This window comes from Syngnathus leptorhynchus, chromosome 21 (assembly GCF_054491065.1).
Source record: "Syngnathus leptorhynchus isolate UIUO chromosome 21, UIUO_Slep, whole genome shotgun sequence".
Classification (NCBI taxonomy): Eukaryota; Metazoa; Chordata; class Actinopteri; order Syngnathiformes; family Syngnathidae; genus Syngnathus; species Syngnathus leptorhynchus.
This window is the reverse complement of record NC_141215.1, coordinates 5,282,490-5,306,821: the sequence shown is the minus strand read 5'-3', so window position 1 is coordinate 5,306,821 and position 24,332 is coordinate 5,282,490. Positions and strand designations below refer to the sequence as shown.

The window sequence follows — 24,332 nt, the reverse complement described above, 5'->3', positions numbered from 1 at the left end:
AATTAAATCACTTTACTTAATTGTTACAGTTGCTAATTCCATATGTACACATGAACTCTTCTTTGGCGGTTGTATCATCAATTTGTGCAATCTGTAGATACTAGTTGCAAGGATATTTCAGAAAAATACTTGAGTTATCTACAGAAAGAATTTCTGTAGCAAAAAATAAATACTTTCAGAAAAGGTGCTTAGATCTGAGCCCTGTGGCACTCCAAGGCATTCTTATTTATGATTCGGCATGTTTCTTCTCCTCATTTCAACCTTGTGTGCTCAAGGTGGGAAATAAAAATCAAACAATCCGGCTAAATAATTCAAACATTCCCCACAATTACCCCCACAGAGAGGAGACACCTTCTAAACTGGAAGCAGGTTGTCCTCACAGTTAAATCTAATCAAGGCGATGAATTCATTAGTGCCGTTGTTGTACGGCGGCATTCAGCGACGCTGGCGCATCGTAATGAGATGACAATGGGTGCCGCTTGCTTAAATAGGTGGACTAATGAATGTCTCCTCGGTGGCACTTTTTATTACAGCGTCTCATATCTGCTCAAGCAAGACTCGATGAGACGGATTCAATTATGTGGACCAGTAAAAAGAAGGACAGCAGTTTCCGTGTCAAGTTTGAACAGAATCAGATTAAGAGATGAGTGAGCCAACAGCGCACTCTAGAGGACAGAGCAGGAATTACAGGTTAGTAGTTTCGGGTGGGCGCAATTTATTTAATAACAAAAAAGTATACAAAATATACTGACGTTTAACGTAAATAAGTAATAATTGAATAAAATATTTTTGATATGTCTGCATTTTTTGACTTGAGTTATTTTATTTAATTACTTACAATTAATATACTAACAAATTATATGAAACGATAAATTAATTTTAAAAAAATCATGACGCCGATTTTAGGAATAAACAACTGAATTTTAAGAGGCACACTCTAAATTTTGAAAAGTTCATTCATACAGTCCGTGACAGGTAAATACATTTTAGAATAATAGAACGACTTGAATATTTATAAATAATGCAGCTTGAATGCGATGCGCCGGGAACAACGCTGCAAACAAAACAAAACAAAATACTGCATGTAAAGTTTGGACTACCCGAGTGAAGAAAATATGTCTGACAGCGAGCATTTGATGAGTCTAAAATTGCGGCAGTAAATCTGTTGTTTTGCACTATTTGTTTGGTAAACTAATCCAAAAAGGAGTCTAATTCTCCGTCTCTCCTTTTCATTTTCCCGACAAGCTTGTTGTCATCATCTCTCTAAGCTCCCTTAAATTAAACCTCATCATGTTCGCCGTGTGTGTATGTGTGATTTTTAATGAGAGCCCGATTTGGAGCCTATTTCTCCCTTGCTGGGTGACATTGCGATTAGGATGCGGAGAGTGTCGTCCTGGAGATAGAAGAAGAAGAAGAGGAGGATCATGCAGGGGGATTATGAGGCTAATTCCCCTCATAACTTCTTTTTTTTTTTTTCAGACGCTGATTAGTCTGCGGAAGGATACGGGATTCTTGACAGCGGCAATGTCCAATGGACGATGTCACCGATGATTTTTCAAGGCAAGATTGGAACGGGCACATTGACAGAGAGCTGCATTTTATACTGAAGTTGGATAGAAAGACTTTGAAGAAGTTTTGACTTTAATCCATTTTTTTTTCCACATTCATTTTCTTGTATTTACAGGAAATTAATATATATATAAAAACACTAGCGTCTCTGATATTTGGCTTCCAAAATGACTACTTTTGATCCCTTTATCCAGAATTAAAGTCCAAAACGTTCTTGTTTCAAGGACAAGTCCCATCCTGAAAATGCCTTTAAAAGAGGACATAATTGTCCAAACCTCGGGTGAGAAAAAAAAAAAAATCAGCAAAAACCTACTAAAGATTTGCATAATACCGCTTTCTGTTGTCGTAATCCCTGCGGGCAAAGTTGGCGTCCTTCTTGCTGTGCGGGATCCGACCGAAGGGTGCGTGGTCGTTGAAACACGTGTCGAAAACCTCGTCCACAATTTTCTCCGCCTCCTGCCGGTTGATTTTCCTCACGGCAAGGATGGAGCGAAGGGCGCGGCCGCGGACGCACTCCTGGACGAGGATTAGGAAGGGAAAGTAGGTGCTGATTTGAAATAATAATTTTAAAAAAGGTACCTGCTGATGCTGCTTCATGCCGAAGTGGAATCGGGCCACCTCAGTGGAGAAGGAGCAATCGCCGCTGAGGTTGGCCGCACGAATCTGGTAAATATTTTGGTCTGATCAATACATTGTCAATGCAATAGCTGCTTACTTTCATATATTTTACCTAACCTTATATCAAAATAAAAACATTCTAAGTTACATGATTAACACAATTAAATCAGTTTGGATTTATATCATTTCAAAAATAAATCATAATGTGATTTGTGGCCATCTGCGTGTTGCAACACTCACCTCAGAACATGCTAAATGTCTGAAGTTGTTAAACCAGTCCACATGGGCCCGACAATGGTCAAAGGCGTGGATGAGTTCGTGCGTAACCACCCGGTTCATGTGCGACTGCTGCTGGATGTTGTTTTGACATAAGACAATCTGAAAAGAAGCAGATCAAATGTTTTTGGTCCGGAGTTCTTGATTTAACCAATCGATGTTCTCACTTGGGACGTCGCTGCGTCAAATCCGCCGCTGACCGTCCCGTCGCAATCTTCACAGACAAAATGGCGGTCTTTATACACTGTACTGAGTCAAACAGAAAAAGCATTTGACATTGAGAAAAGTGTGATACACAACAGTGATACATATATAGTGTAATATTAAAAGTGACTATTTAAATTTAAAAACAAGCAATAAGATAATATTGTGGTCAATCGTATATTCAGTCAACATATATTTTTCATGAATACTAATGTTAGACAATCTGTTTTTTCAATTACACAGACATTTCTTTCAATGGCTCCTCAACTACTCTTTTTGTTTATTAATATGAACGTTTATGAATGCAACTTACCATCCAGAATTCTTCATGGCACTGAGGAGGAGTTTGGCATATGGACCTGAATGAATCACATCAAATTATTATTATTATTATTATTACATATGTAGACTGTACAAATAAATAAATATTTCAGTAGATTAACAGCTAACTTGCTAGCAGCAGCTAATGTTGGTTATTCAACAAGAACAGAGTTATATTATTTCAAGTTGTTACTTGTGCCTTATAAAATATCACACGAGTTACTTTGGAAATAAAGTAACGATAATGTTACTCACTGGTTTCCACGGCGAACTGTAACATGACCTGACACTGGTGGTGGAACGTGAATAGGCTTTGAGCGACGGAGACCTTCTTGTTCCCCGCGTTCCTCTCAGGGAATAACTCATATCCGTAACCTTCTTCCTGCTTCGTTTGGCCCATTGCTGAAGTTTAGACGGCCCCGTTGCGATATTTACAAAGTTCTCCCGGCTAGCCAGCGTTAGCTAGCAGGAGAGGTCATTGCCGGGTTGTGACGTCACGTGACAGCGTCAGGTCGGGTCAAAGGTAAGAGGGAAAAAAAAGAATGATGAACAATATTTTAATTCATGGTGTGAATTCAATTTTTAAAATGTATTCCGTAAACATGAAGTATAAACAAAATATAAAATAATAGGACAAAATTAAATAAAGCTTTACTGCGCACGCTCCGGAGCGCAAGGCATGCTGGGAACGTGGTGTTATGGCTCCATGACAACATTGGCACATGAATTTGTTACTACTTAATAACAACCAAGTTCGATTTGTACCTATAAACCGGAGAATCAAGGAGAAGGTATTGTACGATTTGAAACTTTATTCAATCCAACCGATTATTTAAAACATATTGAGCATTATTTTTATTTCGTTAGCGAAACGAGCATGATCCGACGCTCAGTGGATTACGTGACATCAAAACAAAAGCAAATATTCTTTATAATAATGTCCGTTTCGCAGAGAGGAAAACATGGCCGGTCCGAACAAAGCCCTCGAGTTGCAAATGCAAATGCGACAGAATGCTGAGGACCTGCAAAGCTTCATGAGGGATCTGGAGACCTGGGAAACTGATATGAAGACCAAAGATGAGCAATTGAGAAGAAGCGAGCAGGGAGACGTTAAGGTTCGTTCTAGCTGCCAATCCCACACACTTATATATTTAAATGTCAGATGATATGGGCATCATCATCTCTGTTTTCCAGCCAAACCTCCCTCCTGTGCGCAACAAGGACTACAAATCAAAAATGAGGGCGAAGAAGATGAAGATGGCCAACGGTGACGTCAAAGCAGAAGAAACGGACGGCCAGAAGCCATCGAGGATCAAATCGAATGATTATCAATCGTGGGACAAATTTGATGTGGTTAGTCATTTTTTGATAAACATTTTTGACAAGTTTGTGCACCCTAAAAAGCTCCATTTATGTGGTCATGCTAGACCAAGGCTTTGGAGGAGATAGATAAGGAGGAAAGTCCCAACGAATCAGATTCGGAAGATGCTGATCAGGAGCGAGCTTTAGCAGAGAAGGAAAAGGTAACATGCCGCTTAAGATGTTTGGAAATGAATATGCAAAAAAAAATAATAATAATAACACGGGTTTATTATCAGGGCAATGCATTTTTCAAAGAAGGCAAATACGACGACGCCGTCGAGTGTTACTCCAAAGGAATGGCCGCCGACCCTTACGACCCGGTTCTTCCCACCAATCGAGCCACCGCCTTCTTCCGCCTCAAAAAGTAAGCGTTTAGAGTCTTATCGTTGTTTTCATGCACTCTAACGTTTTTGTTTTTTTTTAGGTACGCTGTGGCCGAGTCAGACTGCAACCTGGCCATCGCTTTGGACAGCAACTACTATAAAGCGTATGCACGGCGAGGAGCGGCCCGCGTAGCGCTGAAGAACTTCGAAGCCGCTTTAGAAGGTATGATCAAAATAGAAAGCAAATATCATAAGCACTCGTAATGGATTCCAGAGAATGGATGTTTTCTGCACAGATTACCAAAACGTTCTCACGCTTGACCCCGATAACCTGGAAGCACCAAATGAAGTGAAGAAAATCAAACAAGTGAGTCGCATTTGCGCTAATGTTCAGCCATTAGCTTGCTCACGCTTCCACGCTTTGTCAGATGCTCGGATCTCAGGAGCCGAGTGAGGGAACGTCGCCTCCGGCCGTAGATCAGGAGGAGAAAAGACGAACGGAGGAGCAGCAAAGACGTCAGGAAGCCGTGGTGCAAAAAGACAGAGTGAGATTCTTCGCGAGAAGCTACCGGATACGTAATTCTCGTCAAGGTTGTTTACGTTTTCGGCATCTTTTAGGGTAACGCTTATTTTAAAGAGGGAAAGTACGACGCGGCCGTGGAGTGCTACAGCCGAGGCATGGAAGCCGACTCCACGAATGTTTTGCTGCCCGCCAACAGAGCCATGGCTTTCCTCAAACTGGAGAGGTAAGAACCATCCCGCCATTTTGGTTTTTTTTTTCTTTCAATTGCATCAGTGTTCAATTAGGTACAAGGAGGCGGAGGAAGACTGCACCGAGGCCATCTCTTTAGACGGCACCTATTCCAAAGCGTTTGCGCGACGAGCGACCGCTCGAGTGGCTCTGGGGAAGCTGGAGGAAGCCAGGAAAGGTCAATTAGTCCTCAAATGAAAAATTCACCACAAAATAAAATAAATATATGACAAAAAAAAAAATAATGCAGATTTTCAGGAGGTTTTGAAGCTGGAACCCGGGAACAAGCAGGCCCAGAGTGAACTCCAGAAACTCCAATTTGTACGTTTTTTTTTTTTTTTGCCTTTTTCCTCTTTTTTAGTTTTTTCCATTTTACAAAATACCCTTGCTTGTATTATCAGGACGACGTTTCCAGCGGCTCGCTTCAAACATCCGACAGCTCCCAGAGGAGAACGGTGCAGCCCGTTGACAAAGCGCCTCACCAACGCTCCACTGTGAGACATCCACTCCATTTTTTTTTTGGTCTTAATTTAAAACTAAAAAAAAAAAACCAACAACTCTGCACAGAAACCGATGACGAGGCTCGACATCGAAGAGATCAGCGGTAAGGTGACCTTACCTGATGAGGCGAAGGAGGGCCGGTCCGCCCCGCTGTCGACGATGGAGATCCAGGATATGACAATCTCCCCCTCGCTGTCTTCCGACCAGTTAATTCATAAAAAAACGCTTCAACAAAACTTCACACAAGCCAAACACGATCATCTAGAAGAAAGCGTCCTACCCCACCCTTCCATAAACCTCCCACCGCCCCCCAGCAAAAGCTTCCAGCTGGAAGCCGACCTACGCATGATCGGAAACCAACCCGAAGTTGTTTACAGATACTTGAAGGTTGGATTTTGTCATTAAAACACAAATTGAAGCCAGCAATCACTAACAGCTTTTTTATTTATTTATTTTTTTAGCAAATTAAGCCAGAGGAGTATGCACGCATTTTCCAGAGTTCCCTTGAACCTCACATCCTCAGTCAGATCTTGGAGACGTTACGGGATTTCTACATCCAGTGAGTACACTTTTTTTTTTTTTTTCTTCTTCTAAAGTAGCTCCAGAAACAATAAATGACATTAACATCTGTCTGGCGCAGGAACGAAGCTGCGGCCGTCACAGCGGACATCCTCCAAAGTCTATCGAGCGTGAGGCGCTTCGACACGGCAGTCATGTTCATGTCTTCCTCGGAGAAGAAAGGTGGGACGCGCTAAACTCGATTAGTTTCCATTAGTTGTACTCACGCATGATTTTTTTTTTCTCCCCCACACACACACACACACAGTGCTTAAAGAAGTATTCGACTTCCTCCGCAAAGCCGATTTGGACGTATCGTCTGTCGCAGCCTTAGAGAAGAAGTACGGCGTGTGACCTATTCAATGGAAGTCATGCTTGAATGAAATAAATTTATATTTTGAAACTTGGGGACTTTTGGATACAATTACAAATTGAAAGTGATGCAAAAAGACACTCTTCCATTATTATATATATATTTAAAAAAAAAAAACATTTATTTAGCTGCATACCAACATGTTAACTATGCTTTAAAAAACATTTCCAAAACTAAATTGTCCATAGGTGAGTTGTATACCTCGCCTGACTTTAAAGTGATGTTTCTTTACCGTCCTTCTGAGGCCTGAAGGTCAATATCTCTGTGACTGTGTGTCCTGCAACAAAAAAAAAAAAAGAAATCACATGGGTTCATGATCAGAAATATTTGATGGAATGCTCGCTTACGTTTCCACTGTTCTAGCGTCAGGTCCGTGTTGTCCATGGTTTGGTCGTACGGTTGCGCCTCAGTCTCCTCCTCGGTGTCGCGGAAGTCGGCGAAGAAGGGAAAGTCCAGGGCGTCCGAGGCGCTGACTCGCTCCTCGGGGTCGAGGAGCAATGTCTTTTCCAGCACGGACACGGCTGCGAGGCAAAAATGCAAGTGTGAATTATTTTATTTTTTTTGCACTGGATGAAGCTTGTGACTTACCGTGCGAGCTGGCTTTGGAGAAAATCGAGTGTAGATCCTTTTTGGGAACCTTTGACAAACCTCTGAGGTAGTTTTTGGCCTGTTGGGGGAAATATGCAGTCATGCCTAAACGTCCCAATACTTTTGCCCATTCAGTCAGGCTTCCATACTCACATCTTGGCTTTGTAGTTTCACCACAAAATCGGCAGCCGGCGTTCCGGTGATCTTCATGATTTCTTTGAGCTGGTCCAGGTCTGGCACAAGCTTGAGGTCAAGGTTCACATTCCAATTGAAATAACATTTTTTTATCCCCATTTCCTCTGGATACGATCGTTGCCCTTGAACAGCGGCTTCCCAAGCAGCATCTCAGCCATAATACAACCAGCGGACCAGATATCCACTAAAAAAAAAAAAAGATAAGAAAACCAAAAACAGAAAATAGCTGGATTAACTTTCCATAGTACCACAGGGTTCAATCTTGGGGCCCCTGTAGTTTTCATTGTACCTGCTTGCGTGTAATGCATCCAGTTGAGAATGACCTCGGGGGCTCGGTACCAGCGCGTCACCACATAGCCCGTCATTTCCGCGTCGGCCTGCCTCGCCAGGCCAAAGTCGAGAATCTGTTTTCATTAAAAAGTCTTATTTATTTAACTGTGTTAGGTCATTCGGGAAAACAATGTCAGTACTGTACCTTCAATTCACAGTCCGGGTTGATGGCTAGATTTCCTGGTTTTAGGTCCTGAAATGAGAAAGGCAAACAAAGGAAAGCCTCTAGTGTGGGAAGAATCCAGACCCCACCCCCTAAACTGGGTGCCTAAGGTCACGTACCCTGTGGATGATCCCCGCGGAGTGGATATACTAAAACAGATGAGGGAGGGGGAGGGAATTATGACTCGTATTTTGAAACTTGGAATGACAAATTTTGAGGCACTCACCTTGAGTCCCTTCATCATCTGGTAGACGAGGAACTGAACTCTGTCCTCCGACAGTCTCTCCATCTTCATTAGTTTGCCCAGGTCGGTGCCCATGAAGGGCATGACCAAGTAGCTGTGGGATTAAAAAGTTAAAACAGCCTTATGATTATTCTTTTTTTTTTTTTTAAAGCAATTGGAGCTTACAAGTCTCGAATGTGGTCCAGGGAAATTTCCGCTGAGAAAACATCGAGCAGACCAATGACCTAGACAAAAGTAAACAATTAATTACACTCATATTTGCTTTAAGGAAAATTATTTCATCTCACGTTTTCATGCTTCATGTGTTTGAGGAGTCGGAGCTCCCTGTAGGCCCTTTTGGCGAAAAGTTTAGACTGGAAAGGCCGGTGGAGCTTTTTGATGGCCACCTGCGAGCTGGTCCGCCGGTCCCATGCTGAACTAAAATGGGAGAGTAAAAAGATTAATAAAGTGTGGACGCCCTCTAGTGGTAATCCAAAGAATCACTTAAATAAATGTGTACAAAACAGACTCATTTCATTTTTAAAAACGGGTTTAAAGATACTGGTATTAATTTAAAGCTTCATCCGCCAAGTGTTAAATGTCAACTGGAGAAACCTTCTTTGACTTTTAACAACAATGAAGCTGGGGGGTGCTTTTCTTTGCAGACCCCCCCCTCATCAACGCGACAACAAAGCAAAGCGGGGGTCCTTGTGGAGCCAGCTGTGTCTAAGTAAGGGGATCCGACTTGAAAAAGTTTCTTAAAGCTATCATGAAACTCATTCAAATATTAGACTAATATTTTTTTTTTGGAGGGGGGGGGGGGGGGTCAAAATTGTACTGCAGTGGTACTCACCAGACAGTTCCATAAGCGCCGGTCCCAATTTGTCTCAGGTCTCGGTACCTTTCCGGGACTTCCCACACGGTTCTGTTGAGGTCCTGCCGGTAAAATCCCGTCCTGGACCCTTTTAGTGCCATCCCTGAGAAAGTGGAGGCGAGGTTGTTGATCCGCTTGGGTTCTGCTGAGTCCTGGATGCTCATGAGGAAGGAAATCCAAAGTGCAGGAGTAGCGCAGTGGAGAAGTTTGGGGGGCAGAATTCCTCCAGGGGTCGTGCAGCGCAGCCCCCCCCCCCCCCCCCACACACACACACAAGCGCGTCTATTGTTGACTGTCGGTCGCCCTGGGCAGTTTTATGGGTGTGTCTGTAATGTGGGACAAACATCTGCCCTAGCTATTCTGCTTTTTTTTTTTTTTTTAATCTAACCTATCGGTGTAAAAATTTAATTGGACTTTTTATATTTATTTTATATATAAATCCCCAATGTCGCCATTTGCAACTTTTTAACAGAAACGGTAAATGATTCAAACGTTTTGCATACAATGCTACAACCTATAATATTGCATTGACTCATATTATAGAATGAATGATTTTTCACGTTTTGTATATGCTCAATTTGCCGATTTTTATGCTCCGTCTGATGGCATCTTTGTTGACCATGTAAACAACCATTTCGTTGCTGCCGTCTTGTGGCACATACGTGTAACTACAACTACAAAATAGAGATCACAAGTATCACAAGTACAGCCTTCATTCATGACGTCAAAATTTAAATGGGTCTGACAATTAAAACATACCTTAGGTCGTACAAAGTGTTCATAACCGAAATACAGAACATAAAATTAAAACTGCCCCCCCTCCCCCAAAAAAAACAAAAAACATTCCATGCTACCTGTGAACGTCTCCACCGGCGATCCAGAAGCCACCGCGACATTACTTTGATACATTTTTTACATTCAAACAAGTAGAAATATCCAACATTCGAAGATTAAAACCTTCACCCTGACATTCTACAAGGTCAAGGTTCACATTCCCCCCCCCCCCCCCCCCCTTCCCTTTGCATTCCTCAAAAACTGATAATGTAAGGAATTTCATGGTAAGAATTGTGCAGGCTCTGGAAATGAATCGTTGTGCATTTTACAGAAATTGGGACTTCACTGTAAACGGACCTCTCGGCATATATCAAGCGATACGTTCCCGTTAAGGTACCTTCATGCAGTATGCGGGCTAAATGCTAAGCTGTTTTTTTTTTTTTTTGTTTCTCCCCCCCCTCGCAACAATGAGGAGCCAGATGCTGTCGTGCTCTCTCTTTGGAAATCCTAGCGTGTCTTACGTCTCGTTCCAAAGTCGCTTTCTCGTATGACTCACCATCGAGAGCCGTGTTGTTCCTCTTTCGTTCTCGCGGAAAGGGAAACACAACAGCCAGCAACTTTTGACCTTAAATCTTTCCCTGTAATTGTGAAACGTGCCGACTCCTTGAGTCTGTGTTCACTGCTCCACCTGAAGGCTGCCGGACTTGCCGGCCGAGGCTTTGAAGCCGTTCACCTCTGTAAACACCAACTCTGTCCACAAGAGGGCGCATCTGATCAGAAAAACAATAGGGTGCTTGGATACGTTCCCGGTGGAACCTCACCTTTCCATTCTTCCAGAGTGCGGTCTTTACTCTCGAGGGTTTGGTCATAAGGCGGCGCTTCGGGTTCGTCGTCCGGGTCGTGGTACTGCGAGAAATAAGGGTGGGCCAGAGCCTCGCTGGCTGAGATCCTGCCATCGCAGTCCAGGACCAGCATGCGCTTCAGCAGATCGACCGCTACACAAAAAAAACTAAACGTGGTACCGGATCATACGAATGTCCGCACGATGTACTCACCTAATGGATTTGCTCCCCGGAAGATCTTCTCCAGGTCTTGCTGAGGCATAAAAGGCAGAGACTGGATGTACTTCTGTGCCTGCGCACATGGAATTATTCTCAATGACATCAAAAATACATTTTGGATCAAAAGTGATGTCACAGCTCACATGTTCAGAGCAGATCTTTTCCAAGAGGTCCGGAGTCGGCGTCCCGACCATCTCCATGATTCTCTTCAGCTGGTCGATGTCTTAAGCAGGGAGGGGTTAAAGAGAGATCAGCTAATTCAATTGGTTTTAGGACACAACAAACGAGCTAGTCGGATCGCCTTTTGTGACCGCTCCCATTCATTCGGCTCCTATTCTGTGCTGGCCTTCGGGGAAGGGGAAAAAAAAAAAAAGAGAGATTGTCATGCAAATCCAAAAGACCTCGGCGGATCATTTTGCCAAGATAATGGAGGGTGGGGAGAAGGAAAATAAAATAAGGCTGCGGCCTCTTTCCACGCTTGATAAAGGATACAGTCCGTGCCGGGAAAAAGCACTTTTCCCTTCAGCAGCTCTCCCATAATGCATCCAACGGACCAAATATCAACTGTGAAGAGCACACGTCAATCAATAAAAAGTCATGATGACTCATCATAAATCAATAAATCAATAAATAAAAAGGAAAACTCAAATAAAATGAACCATTTTGATTGTAGTGCATCCAGTTCAGCATGATTTCCGGCGCCCGATACCAACGAGTCGCCACGTAGCCCGTCATCTCGTCGTCCGTTTGCCGGGCCAGGCCAAAGTCGAGGATCTGCCGGGGGGGGGGGGGGGGGGGGGGGTATTGGGGTGACCTCATTCAAACCACGTCAAGACGTGAGCGCTTACCCTCAGCTCGCAGTCTTCATTCACCGCCACGTTACTTGGCTTGAGGTCCTGCGGATAGGGAAAGTAGTAGCGTTAAATTTCAGAGTGGATGGCCGACCGGACAGGAAGTGGAGTGGAGGCGCTCACTCTGTGAATCAATCCCGCTGAATGGATGTACTGGATGGACACCGCCATGCGTGAGGAGATAAATGACAGGACAAAGGTCAGCGGTGCACTTGGTCATATATACGACCCCCCACCCCCACCCCTACCCACGGAGGCTGCTTTCGCCCGTCTCCATAGTAACGCTGAACAGCTGGAGACGTCTATTTTAAGGAGATTTAGTTTAGAATGATACAGGAACAGGAACACACCTTAAGACCACGCAGGAGCTGGTAAATCAAAAACTGGACGTGCTCGTCGGACAACCTTTGAAATTTGACAATGTTATTGAGGTCGGCGCCCATCAGGTTAGTCACCAGATAGCTGAGGAGAAAAAAAATAAATAAAAAAATACACAAAGTTATTTAGATGACGACATAACAACAATTCCATTTCAAGACTCACAGTTCATTGAAGTCTTCCAACGCTGCAGCGGGAGTGAAGACATCCAGCAGGCCGATGACCTAAACGAGACGGAACATTTGGGATCCGTAAGCGGGCGAGGCGAGGTGAGGCGAGGCGAGGCGGACTGCATTCAGGATGCACCAACATTCTCATGTTTCATGTGCTTGAGGAGCCGGAGTTCCCGGTATGAGCGGCGACTGTGGACTAGCGACTGGAAAGGCCGCGACAGCTTCTTCACCGCCACCTTCTGCCGCAGGATCACGTCGTAGGCCGAACTGGAAAGGGGAATTGAGATTTACTAGGTTAGACCTTTTGCTGGTCTCCAGTCCTCATTGCCTGACTGCACTGACACCCCCCCCCCAGCACCTCCTCACCCCTCCCCGGCGGATTTCAGCCAATCTTCCGACATGAAGCTCACACATGCCATGTCTCCGCCGTGATGCCATTTTCCGTCCACGGAGTAGCTAAGCTCTCATGTATCTTGTTTATTCAGCGATGGATATCACGATTTGAAATCAAATCTATTTATCTTTGATACGTAACCGTAAATAATAGCCTCGAACTGGTAAAATAAAAATTTAAAAAATGGAACTTTGGCGATTTGTCAAAATGAGAAACGTGATTGTCGTGGCCCAGATGAAATTGAAACTTGATCATCCCAATCGATGGCGTATGGATAGCTCAGCTATGCTACAATGGAGAAGAATATGAGCCCGGGCTTCGGTCTCAAGAGGGTTTCCCATGAAACCCAACTGAGTAAAATAGATGCATACAAAAGTCACCACCCCCCCCTCCCCGAATTCATGCAAATTGCAAAGCGGAGCCCTGGAGAGGAATGTCTTTGGAGTGTTTTATATCATTTAAGAAATTTACAAAGCAAAATAATTATAATGATTAAATACGAGCTGATAAAAACTATGATAAATTACTAAGAAAACAAGTGGGCGGGCCCAAGGCGAAGGAACGAGGTGATTGGCTGACACATATAGATGAAAGAAAACCAACAAGCAGGCAGGAAACAAAAATTAAAAAAAACAAAGACAAGTAAAATAACAAACTATATTTTAGCTTAAATACACTGACGCAAATAAGAAGTTTTTAAAGGTGAGGAAATGGTGTTGCGAAAGAACAGAAAGTAAATCGGTTTCACAACAGAGGAAGTCCCAATCGTGTCACACCATCGCACACAGGATTTAAAATGAAACCTGTCAAATTACACTTGATAAGGGACAATATATATATATATATATATATTTTTTTTTTAAATAAGTTGAATGTTACTAAGCTATCAGGAGAATTTTGAACCACACATTGCCAAAAAAATAACCCCCCAAAAGTAACTGTGATTCAATCAAAATACTGCAATAGTCGCCAAAAAAACTACTTTTATGAGTAAGTCACTTTTAAAAAGATACATTTGGAGTATTTTTGTTGTGCATTTGAAAGAAACTACAGAGTCATCCCGCCACATTCTTTATGTAACCTCCCCAATTTGGTCTCAGCTCTGCCACGCCACTTGGCACACATTGGTCGCAAATTGAAATCTGCCATTTTGTCTCAATAGGAATTTAATAGATGATCATATTGTCATAGCAACCGTGACATCCAACTCAAGAGATTTTAATGCATCATCCAAGAGGGTGAATTACTACAACGGTGGTAAACAAAATTTGGATTATATGACTTTTTTTGTTGTGGAAATAATTATCTGATTTGATTAAAAAGAACAAAAACGCTTCATTTGAATGGCACAGCATCTGTGGGCTGCAGCCTCGCCCATGCACACACGAATACTCACCACACCGAACCGTATGCTCCGGATCCAACTGGCGTAAGGTTCTGGTATCTCTCCGGCACCTCCCACACTGTCTTATTCAGTTCCTGTCGGTAGAATCCCGGCCTGGCTGACATCTTTGGTCGCTGACAAGGCAATGGAATAAAAGGGGAAAGGGAAGAATGGAGAAGGGAAAGTGAGACCGGTTGTTCGGGGTGCCGTTCGCTCTCCGAGCCGAACTGATTGTGACGATGCACACCGGCCACACTGGTGGCCCGTTTGCCCCGCCCCTCTCATTCCTTTCGATTTTTTTTAAACCCTTTTCCGCCATCTGCCGGTGAAAGGTAGTACAAATAAAACTACACATTGTTTCTTTTTATTTAGATTGTGAGCAAAAGAATTCTTAAAGTATATAAACAAACGTTAAAATGTTAAAAAGGCAATGAAACCTAAAAACCTGGAGTTGTTCTTTTTTTTTTTAACTTACAAAAATACAATTACCGACATTCATAAATAACACGATAGTTAATCCAAATAAACTGCGGAAAAATCAATTGAATTAACGTTGAATTGAGAATTGGCAATCTGGCGCCATCTATAAGGCGCATCGCAGTATAGCATCGAGCAAATGGAGTCCTCCGCCTCTCCATAATTAACTACAGCAGCTCCGCTGCACCACCTGGCACACATTCGTCTCACCGGACGCATCAACTTTTGGACCTCCTCTCACACATCCATATTGATGAAACCTTTTTTTTTTTTTTTTTGCACAGCGAGTTGAGACACTTTGACCATGTTTGACCTGAAGAAGAGGAATAGTTTGACGCTGAACACCAGCAGCCGCAGCGTGGAGGAATTCAGACGCGTGGCGCTCCGACGCAAGGCGAAAGGCGATGCCCCGGATTGTCACACAGGTGAGCTGCACTCACTAAAAACACACCTTTTTAAATAAAATTCCCACGTAAATTACTTTCACGGGGGGAAAAAAATAAATAAAGTAACTTACTTCATTATCCTTCAGAGTTATAAAGCCAAATGAACACACTGGGTATTAACATAAAATGTTATGTTTGTCAGATTTTAAAAAAAATACTAATAATACGTCAGGCGTGTTTTAATTGACTCAAACTACTGCTCATATTACGTCAACTCGCTAACAATGACGTCATGTGTTCTTAGCGCATACGTGCATTGTGAATTGTGTTAATTGGCGCTTGTTGGATTATCGCCTTGGCAAATCTCTTTCCCCTGATTCAGCCTGGACTTTGCTCTTTTTGCTGCTTTTTGTTTGGCAATCACACACAAAAGGCCCAGTGTTCCTCTGCTGAAGGGTTTGTTTTAGCCCCCCCCCCACGATTAATTCTTGCCCTAATGGTACTGAGAGAATATAGAGTCAACAGTGCCAAGGATCCCTTCTTCCTATTCTTCTTTATATAAATGACAAACGTCATTAAAATTCAGACTGGAAATGAATTCCAAGTGTAATCGAAAAATATTTATCTTGAGCAAAATAAAGGACGCCGGTCGTATATGCTGACATGTTTAAATCAGTACATAAATGAGACAACGCAGAAGTGAGAAAGCAGAAGTGTGACGCTCGTGAGACCCGCAGATCACTTCTGTAGTGAGCTACAAACTCTTCACGTTGTGGAATATTTGCCCCTGAAGTTAATGTACGGTAAGAACATCATCGCAAATCGGTGCAGATTTCTTTGCGTGTTAATTAAATGGAACTTTTCAATTTAGTCATTAAGAAATTTGACTCACTGTTTTAAATTGATTTGAAAACAAAATCCAATCAGACTCGGGGTCAAAGTTTCCGAATGGTCAACATTGGAGCTGTGCTAACGTGTAGCGCTCATTACGATTTCAGAGGTAAGCAGCGGCGTGTACAGCTGCGGAGGTTCTTGCGACAACGCTTGCGGATCAGCGGCCAATTCCAAACACGAAGATGGAACCAGCCCGTCCAAGAGAACACCCTTCAAACCACAAGGTGAGCTCAAGTTTGCTTTGATGGTCAATCGATTCTGATAAGTTTGTCCTCGTAGTACCTCCAAAACCGGCGCACCTCCAGACTCCGATGAGGACCGGACCGTCATCCAAGCCCTCTCCGGAGCCTTTGAATGAAAACAAGACTCCAATCCAAGTGACTTGCTATCACATGTCCCCAAGTCCTAGCAAAGCCGGACCGAGTTTTCTCAGTGAGCCGTGGACAAGCCTTATCAAGTTGTCCCCTTCTCAAAAGATCCCCAAATTCGCCACCAGTCCGGCGTTGGGGTCCCCGAGTCCTGGCAAGAGAGGCATCCACAACTGCAGCCCGTTTAAGGAGGGAGGCCACAGTCCGGCTAAATTGACCCCGAGAAACCGAAGCCCTCTCATGGGACTACTAAAGACCCCTAGCCCCGTTCAGGGAATGACGGGCAGCTCCACCCCTGCGAGTAACTCAAAATCCTGGCTGGGATTGAACCGAATCCCAAGCGTGAAGACTGACAGACAAGAGAAGAGCACGGGAAAGTCTTTGAGTGTGCCCAACCTCATTGTGTACTTGGATGAAAGGTTGGATTTTTGACTTTTGACCTTAGCTTTGTTTGTTCTTTCCTTAGCTACCAATCAACCATTGCGGTTTTTGTTAAAAGTCCCTTCAGTGACTCCAGATTTATTTTTACAGAACTCCGTCGGATACATCAGAACGTTCTCCCTCAAGCGATAGGCCCGCTATCATCATCAAAGACCAGAGAATCAATGGCACCGATGACCAAGTCATTCCGAACCGACAAGCCGACCATACCGAAAAAGGCGCCAAGATCAAGGTGGGATCAAAGTTCTCTTGCAAATGGACTGAAGACAAGCAGTGTGAAGAGAGCGTTGAGAAGAAGACAGAGGAGCTTAAGGAGGACAACAAGGAGCAGAAGCTGTTCAATATTGTCACGGAACTGCTTCACACAGAGAGAGCCTACGTGGCTCGCCTTCATCTCCTGGACCAGGTCAGTTTGGAGGATGTGGTCTTGGTCTTGAGCCACAACGTCCACCGAATATACTTGCAGGTTTTCTGTCTTCGATTGACCGACGAAGCCGGACGAGGCTCCTTTCCGGCTGACGTGGTCCGTAACATCTTCTCCAACATCTCGTCCATCTACTCCTTCCATAGTCATTTCCTGCTGCCCGACCTGGAAGACTGCATCGGACACTGGTAGGTCCTACTCTGGGTTTAGTGAAGGTCAAGAGAAACTTTCCAATATTTTCCATCTAGGTACCAGCGCCCCGGTTTGGGCAACGTCCTCTTGCAGCACGCCCCCTTCCTGAGGATGTACGCCGATTACGTCAGGAACTTCGACCAGGCCATGGAGTTGGTGAGAATATGGACTGAGCGCTCGTCAGCGTTCCGGAATATCATCCAAGACATCCAAGTATGAAAAAGAAATCTGGTCCTGTGTTATCCCAGAAGATAATTTGAAGTTCTATTGTCCCACGTAGAGTCAGGAAGTGTGCGGCAATCTCACGCTACAGCATCACATGTTGGAACCGGTTCAGAGAATCCCTCGCTATGAGATGATGCTCAAGGATTACGTCAATAACGTACCCCCGAGTAACCCGGACTATGAGTTTGCTCAGAGTGAGTACGGTCACTCGGTGCGAGACAAACAAATATCAGTTTTAACCAGTTTGGAACATCTGGCTTCCCCACAGAATCCCTGCAGACAATTTCCATGGCTGCCAACCATTCCAACAGCGCCATCCAAAAAGCTGTAAGTCTCCGCCATCTTTGAATGTAAAGCACAGAGGTCATTTTTTTTCGTTCTCATATAGGAGAGCATCAAGAGGTTGCTGGAGATCTACGAAATGGTCGGCGAGGAGGAAGTGGTGAACCCCACCAACGAGTTCCTCAGGGAAGGCCGTTTGCTCAAGCTAGCCGCTAGAAACATGTCGGCAATGGAGCGCCACCTCTTTCTGGTACGACTCTATTTTTTGGGGGGGATCCACTTGGATCTCAGTCTATTACTTGTCTCCACAGTTCAACAACTTCCTGCTATGCTGCACGCCAAAGTTTAGCTTGGCGGGCCAACGCTTCACCGTACGCTGCCGTATAGGAGTGGACGACATGCAGGTCCAGCGGACCATCAATGAAGATCACCTGTACACCTTCCAGGTGTCGGGAAAGGAGAAAACCCTGGAACTACAAGCCAAGTATGAGATGGTTTTTTTTCCAAACCCATACTTGTTCTGATTGTGACGTTACACGTCTAAATCTTCTGGTCTGGTTCTAGCTCGGAACAGGACCGAGATGAGTGGATAAAGGTAATTGGATACTACAGTGGTTGACTTCATGGCATTTTACCTCCAGAGGGGTAAATAAATCATCTTTGCGTTCTCCAGGTGATCCAGGACGCCATCGACGTGTTCCAGAAGAAAAACGAGACATTTAAGTTGGCGTCCAAGGAGCTAAATGTGGAGGAACCAGTAAGTGGGAGATGACCTGCGATACGCCAGGCGAGGCTCGGCTGAGGCTCTGGTTTTTTTTTAAGGAAGAGGAGCTCGGGCGGCGCGCCCCTCGTTGGATCCGCGACAACGAGGTGACGGTGTGCATGAAGTGCCGGGAGCCCTTCAACGCGCTGACCAGACGCCGACATCACTGCCGGGCCTGCGGCTGCGTGGTGTGCTGGAAGTGCTCCGATAACAAGGTGGCGCTGGCGTATGACGGCAACAAGATGAACAAAGTGTGCAAGTCCTGCTACGCCATTCTGACGGGACAGAGAGGAGGGAGGGGGGGGAGCACTAAGAGGCCAACCGCAGAGGTGAGCGCCTTGCAATTATTTCCATCATAGTAATTAAAACAAATGCTCATTTTTAGGAATTCAAGCTTAATAATGTTTAAAAATATATATTTTTTAGGAATTAAATAAAAAAAAAATAATTAAAAAAATCCAAAATGTGTTTCCCAGTCAGAGACTTTTCCAGCGTCCTGCGTAATAAGCGGCTTTCTGCAATATGGTGACAATCCCAAAACGTGGCAGCGGGTATTTGCTGTCATCACCAAAAGGGAACCCCTGGTGCTTTCTTTGTATGCTGCTCAACAGGTAAATTACGATTTTTTTTCTACCATCAAAACGATGACTTACCGTGAACTTCCCCGCCCCTCCCCTCCCCTTCAGGATGTGAAGCCTCTCTCCTGTATTCCTCTACTGGGCTGCATCGTAGAAGATTCCCCTCAGGAACTTCAAGGACAATCCTGCTTTAATTTAAGACAATCCAAAAGCTGCCACACGTTCACCTGCGACGACGCAGATGTCAAACGGAGCTGGTTGGCCGCTCTCAAAACGGACGATGGCGAATCCAGCGGGGAAGAATTTATGATTGTTTAGAAATAGGTGACATTCAAATGGAAAATTGCTTTTTTCCTCACAGGTGGTGGGGTATTTTATTTCTGAAATGGTTTACAGTAAAATAAATAAATAGTTTTTAACATGAATCGGGCCGTCTCGACAACTGTTAAGAGGTTTGCTTGAGCCCCGTAGATTCATTCGAATCTGTGTTATCATAGCGAACGTCACAGCCATTGAACTGAAAAAAACTATAGTGGTACCTTGACTACCTATTTGGGGAAAAAAAAGGTTTGTGAAAAATATGCTAGCTTAATGCTAACACAAAATGGGAAATACCACAGAAGGGCTAATGGAATTAGCAAGAATAGTTTGGTCTATTTTTAGTGGATGTTTTTATGATTTGTTTTGGGCAAAAATTCATTTCAATGGAGGGAATAAATTAAGGTACCACGACAGACAGCAAAAAAAAAGAAAAAAAGAAAGACTTAGCTTCCTCCCTGCGGAGCTGTGCTTGTCTTGATTAGTGTTCAAACCCCAACTGGACGTTGGATGAGGAGGCTCAGCTGGCAGCGTGCAAAAAGGTCTGCGCCGACACCACTTTAGCCCAAAGATTTCAATTGGGTCTCAGCTCTGGCTAAAAAATAAAAAAAAAAAAAAAAACATTACGTCCTTCAAATACAATCAGTTCAATGACAGCGTTGACGTTTTACAAATAAGTTGATTTGTACATAAATGCTTCAACTCGGCCTGCGGCAGACCAACACTGAAAAGACAAAAAAAATTATTTACAGGACGCTACGAGATTATTAAAAAAAAACAAAAAATGATGATTCGGCTATTTCCGATGCTAGGATCGCCGTCTCAGCTGCAGCAGAGCTGGTCTGACAGCAGCAGCGTGTCAAAGCCGTAGATCTCCAGCAGGTGAAGTAGGAAGAGCCGGTCGCCGTGCGGGTCCAGGCCCATGGCCCTCACGTTCTCGGCCGTCAGCGTCGGGTCCAAGCTGGCCGCCACCTCGCTGAGGATCTGGAAAATCCGATTGTTCTGCTCCAGGAAAAACCTGTAAACAAATCGCCATGCTCAGAAGCTAAGTTTGATCTATATTTGACTCATGAGGACTTACAGAATAAAGAGATCTTCTTCGCTGGACACGCAGTCCCCGTTCTCCTCCTGGGAGTACAGGAGCATCTTTCTGCGTCGATGAAAATCATCCAATCAATAAATACTAAGACTCCTCCGAAAATTTTATTCCTCACCTCTGCTCGGTGAGCTTGCGATACTTCTCCCGATCGGCGGTGCTGATGCGGAGCAACGGCTTGAGACCCTCTCGGTAGGTTTTCACGTTCTGGTTGTCCACGTAGACGTCGTAGAGATCTCGCTTCTCCTCAAAGATCTTCTCAGTAGTGCCTGAAAAATAAAAATAGCTGAATTAATTCATGGGAAATGAAATGATGTGCGGGTTTTACTCACAAGCCACGTAGGAGAGCTCGTTCTCCAGCGCGCTGATGTCGGCCACGTTGACGTAGAAGAAAGGCCTGAACTCGGGCACGGCCACGCCCACCCCGGGGATGGAGATGTTTGCCAGGCAACAGCAGCAGTACACTAAGCGTCGGAGAGGAGGACAGCGGCCGTAAAAAAGATTGTCGGAATTGTCGGGAAAAAGTTTCTCCGCACCTCTGTAGCAGACCACGCCCACTGGGGGCGGGGAGAAAATGAGGATCCGCCGACGGAGCAGCGCCAGCTTCCATAACACCATGATCTGCTCGCCGAAGAAGCGGATGAACTGGGACATGCAGCCAGCCGGGTGGGTGATCTGGCGCAAAACAATTTCTTGAAAACCAGAAAGGAAATAAAAAAAAAAAAAAATGGTGGTGACTTTTAACCTTCATTTCTGGGTGCATGCTGTGATTGATGGCGGCCCCCCAGGCACTGATGGGGCAAAGGGAAACGATGTCCTCGCCGCTAGGGAGCAGCAGTGCCCTCTTATCCTCGTAGAAGGCCTCCAAGGGAGAGTAGTGGCCCGGGGATTGAAGCTGGAGTCTGGTTCAGGAGCAAAAAAAAAAAATAAACAGCAGAGTCAGCATAAAAAGAAAAGAAAAAAGGGAGGGGTGAGAAAGCATCCACGAGATGTCAGCTATCTTGTGAGCAACAAGGAGCTCTTTGTGAAAGTGGATGAGTAAGGCACATGAGTGAATGGAGGCCAGAGTTGAGGAATCTGAAGGTTACCTGACTTGGTGCTCCAAGAAGCTCATGTAGCGGAAGAGCAAAGTGTAGGAAGGCGACAGGATGCCCACCGACTTCATCCTGGCGCCGCGCTCCGCCGTGCTCTCCACCGCCATGTTGGCAAAGCAGGCCAGGCCGAAGTAGGAGCCTTTCCGGAAGTATCTGGGCGTGCGTGGCAGGGAGGGGGAAGGGGGGGGGGGGGGGCAGATAAAGCCTGTGAATCATGGATGCGCCGACATGGCCAGATGGCTGAGCCGCTTTAAAAAAAAAAATATTTTTTTTTTTTTGACTGGCGGCACATTCTGCCAAGAGGAAGATCCAGCATTTTATCCTGTTGTTTAAGATGTTCATTTTTTAAATGTTTAATATTCAATGAGTTAAAACTGTCATCTAAAATAAGTGTTATGACCAATTTTAATTATCGTCCATCAATGGAAAGTTTGAAAATAAATAAAATAGCATTCTAATTTTATGCATTTGTTTTATTTTTACTTATAATTTTTTTTATTAATTCAATTGTGTTCTTCAATAAATATATAATCATTTTATATATTAATACACTTTAAATACCTATTTTGCTGATCTAATTCAGATGTAATTTTGACAATAGCTTTTTTTTTCCCAGTTAGATAAAATACAGTCTAGACAAGACAACAGTATGCAGAAGAATCAATCAAATAGGAATGAAATGGTTGTAAAATATTAACACTAACAAATTGTTCATGAAATATTTACATGCAATTGGCAGCCGCTTACATGAAGTCTGTGGTGACTCTATGGGAGCCGCTGGCGATGGCTTTAAACTCCACTCCATCCAGGTCCATATCCTTGGGCAGGCACCACTCAAGCATGTTGCCTGCCACACGGACACATAAATCATGTTAACATCACGGACACCTCGGGGGTCGTCGATTCCTTTAATACGTTATGTGGCGGTTGAGTAAAGATGGACTGATAAGAGGTCAGGAATGCAATTTTTTGAGTTCTACTCAGTTGTATTTAACTTTTGGAGTTCAGTGCATGAAAAATGATGCAACTAAATCTTATTCGAGCAAAGAAGCCTTGTTAAGCCCACTGTCAAAGCAAAATGCAAGCCCACCCAACCGCCATCAAGTGTCCCAGCTGTCCTTTGCACAGAAGCTGCTGTTTTATTCATGTTTTGTTCCTGTGGATCAGTGAACAGACTTGGCTATACGATTTCGCTGGAAGCCTGAGAAGAAAACGGAGAGGGTAGCAGTCTTAAGATGACTAATTAATCACAGATTTTTTCTTTTTCTTTCCCTCAACTCAAGGCCAGGTCATAAAACAGGGCCACACCTGTTTGAGACATGCAGACACGGATTGTCCTCCCCGTGCATATTTTTTTTTTTTTGATTGATATTATTAGGAATAGTCCAAAAAATAGAATTGTTGTGATTGGTAAGACATAAAAATGAACATTAAGAGATATTTGGGTGTACCTAATGAAGTGTCTGTGCAATCGTCATAGCGGTGTGTTGCATATTTGATGTCCCACCTGTTCTGGTGTTGAACGCAACCACAAAAACCGAGACGATTTGGTCTTTTTCCTCCCACGTCACCATCCGTTCTTCCAGCGGTACATCCCCGGGTCCTGAATCCGAGGGATGCTCCACTGCGTCGGGGTGCAGCAATCCATCCACGCCCGCCTGGGTGATGGAGGTCGCGGGCGGGGCGCCGCAGCCGTCTGGACCCCCCGGAGCGCCGCTCCACCCAAGCCCCGGTACGGTGGAAGCCGGTGGGCTACAGGGACTCGAGAGTCGCTCCCCGTTGTCAGCACCGGTGGGCTTCTCCGCGGACGGAACCTCCTCCCAGTCCAGCAGAGGGGCTCGGTCCGACCGCTCCCCCATCCCGTCTGCGTCTCGCCGCGGATTGCAACTGATGTCTCAGGCGATAGGCGCCGCCAGACCCATCCGTGGAAGAAGAGGGTTTAAACCCGCATGCTCGACTTGTTTGGGATGCTGCAAAAGGCTTGCATCTTTTTTTATTTTATTTTTGCAAAATTAAAGACGCAGCTTACCGAGAGGATGTTCCTCCAAGAGAGATCATAAATTTGATGCTGTTGAGAGAGGGGCAACTCCTTTGCTCCGGCTCGAGTTGCGTTCACAAACAAACTAGTGTTAAAATTCCCTTTCGTGCTTAATAAAAGGTCAGGTGCAAATTGTTAAAAAAAAATTATACACTAGCTGTCATTAAACTTGAAATGACTGCTGGAGAGAATAACTCATGTTTGGGGCCTTAATTTTAAAGGTGTTTTCAAACTTTGGTTTATTACTGTACTTGTATAAAAGATGAAAAATACACAGCCATGCAACAATGCAAACAATGCAAAGTTGTTTCAGGTTTACGCGCTTATTTATTAAAATAAGACTATTTCAATATTTTGAAAAGATCTGTAGTCCATAACAGATACTCTATATACCAATGTTTTAGAAACACTAAATACAAAACTTTCAAAACGATTTGGCTTCTTGAATGAGCACTCTAAGCATACAGCTTTCATTTGGCCAGCGGCACTTTCGATGAAAATCTTGTTTTTAA

At 44.2% G+C, this 24,332-nt stretch overlaps 6 protein-coding genes across 11 annotated transcripts; 2 read left to right on the top strand and 4 right to left on the bottom strand.

The window, feature by feature from the left end:
- Positions 1-942: 942 nt before the first annotated feature.
- atp23 (ATP23 metallopeptidase and ATP synthase assembly factor homolog) lies at positions 943-3,494 on the bottom strand. 3 transcript variants are annotated; one of them, XM_085901946.1, is made up of 7 exons: positions 3,244-3,494; positions 2,981-3,026; positions 2,631-2,712; positions 2,428-2,565; positions 2,149-2,232; positions 1,901-2,085; positions 943-1,054 (listed from the first exon to the last, which is right to left on the bottom strand). In XM_085901946.1, exons 1-7 carry the CDS (start codon positions 3,386-3,388, stop codon positions 958-960), a joined length of 777 nt encoding a protein of 258 aa, XP_085758072.1. In that variant the 5' UTR covers positions 3,389-3,494; the 3' UTR covers positions 943-957. The 3 variants fall into 3 exon arrangements, with proteins under 3 accessions (XP_085758072.1, XP_085758073.1, XP_085758074.1); XM_085901947.1 differs by lacking the exon at positions 943-1,054 and adding an exon at positions 1,066-1,816; XM_085901948.1 differs by lacking the exon at positions 943-1,054 and having other exon boundaries at positions 1,066-2,085.
- Positions 3,240-6,890, top strand: rpap3 (RNA polymerase II associated protein 3). 2 transcript variants are annotated; one of them, XM_085901932.1, is made up of 16 exons: positions 3,240-3,511; positions 3,941-4,103; positions 4,183-4,341; positions 4,416-4,511; positions 4,587-4,714; positions 4,775-4,896; positions 4,970-5,040; positions 5,102-5,218; positions 5,292-5,419; positions 5,481-5,602; positions 5,675-5,745; positions 5,826-5,918; positions 5,992-6,312; positions 6,387-6,484; positions 6,566-6,666; positions 6,752-6,890. In XM_085901932.1, the coding sequence occupies exons 2-16, from the start codon at positions 3,951-3,953 to the stop codon at positions 6,835-6,837; spliced, it is 1,866 nt and encodes a 621-aa protein (XP_085758058.1). In that variant the 5' UTR covers positions 3,240-3,511; positions 3,941-3,950; the 3' UTR covers positions 6,838-6,890. The 2 variants fall into 2 exon arrangements, with proteins under 2 accessions (XP_085758058.1, XP_085758057.1); XM_085901931.1 differs by lacking the exon at positions 3,240-3,511 and adding an exon at positions 3,669-3,779.
- LOC147040312 (mitogen-activated protein kinase 12-like) lies at positions 6,852-9,807 on the bottom strand. 2 transcript variants are annotated; one of them, XM_085901942.1, is made up of 12 exons: positions 9,209-9,807; positions 8,664-8,793; positions 8,542-8,600; positions 8,359-8,470; positions 8,252-8,281; positions 8,115-8,162; positions 7,929-8,043; positions 7,752-7,823; positions 7,598-7,677; positions 7,445-7,523; positions 7,204-7,377; positions 6,852-7,133 (listed from the first exon to the last, which is right to left on the bottom strand). In XM_085901942.1, exons 1-12 carry the CDS (start codon positions 9,391-9,393, stop codon positions 7,069-7,071), a joined length of 1,149 nt encoding a protein of 382 aa, XP_085758068.1. In that variant the 5' UTR covers positions 9,394-9,807; the 3' UTR covers positions 6,852-7,068. The 2 variants fall into 2 exon arrangements, with proteins under 2 accessions (XP_085758068.1, XP_085758067.1); XM_085901941.1 differs by having other exon boundaries at positions 7,752-8,043.
- Positions 9,808-10,250: 443 nt separating this feature from the next.
- mapk11 (mitogen-activated protein kinase 11) lies at positions 10,251-15,379 on the bottom strand. Of its 2 annotated transcripts, none has more exons than XM_085901945.1 (13): positions 15,239-15,379; positions 14,257-15,160; positions 12,604-12,733; positions 12,459-12,517; positions 12,266-12,377; positions 12,039-12,068; positions 11,913-11,960; positions 11,724-11,838; positions 11,557-11,628; positions 11,208-11,287; positions 11,059-11,137; positions 10,855-10,998; positions 10,251-10,773 (listed from the first exon to the last, which is right to left on the bottom strand). In XM_085901945.1, exons 2-13 carry the CDS (start codon positions 14,367-14,369, stop codon positions 10,733-10,735), a joined length of 1,023 nt encoding a protein of 340 aa, XP_085758071.1. In that variant the 5' UTR covers positions 14,370-15,160; positions 15,239-15,379; the 3' UTR covers positions 10,251-10,732. The 2 variants fall into 2 exon arrangements, with proteins under 2 accessions (XP_085758071.1, XP_085758070.1); XM_085901944.1 differs by having other exon boundaries at positions 10,256-10,753; positions 10,825-10,998; positions 15,239-15,376.
- LOC147040310 (FYVE, RhoGEF and PH domain-containing protein 4-like) lies at positions 14,849-19,693 on the top strand. Its single transcript, XM_085901930.1, has 15 exons — positions 14,849-15,146; positions 16,106-16,225; positions 16,281-16,788; positions 16,901-17,216; positions 17,277-17,422; positions 17,483-17,639; positions 17,707-17,845; positions 17,920-17,978; positions 18,040-18,183; positions 18,245-18,417; positions 18,498-18,528; positions 18,607-18,690; positions 18,756-19,025; positions 19,173-19,307; positions 19,383-19,693. The coding sequence occupies exons 1-15, from the start codon at positions 15,026-15,028 to the stop codon at positions 19,590-19,592; spliced, it is 2,613 nt and encodes an 870-aa protein (XP_085758056.1). The 5' UTR covers positions 14,849-15,025; the 3' UTR covers positions 19,593-19,693.
- LOC147040309 (DENN domain-containing protein 11-like) lies at positions 19,398-23,840 on the bottom strand. The gene is made up of 9 exons (XM_085901933.1): positions 23,290-23,840; positions 22,530-22,629; positions 21,777-21,935; positions 21,434-21,590; positions 21,225-21,363; positions 21,021-21,152; positions 20,807-20,957; positions 20,674-20,742; positions 19,398-20,610 (listed from the first exon to the last, which is right to left on the bottom strand). The coding sequence occupies exons 1-9, from the start codon at positions 23,639-23,641 to the stop codon at positions 20,415-20,417; spliced, it is 1,455 nt and encodes a 484-aa protein (XP_085758059.1). The 5' UTR covers positions 23,642-23,840; the 3' UTR covers positions 19,398-20,414.
- Between the last annotated feature and the right edge of the window lie 492 nt (positions 23,841-24,332).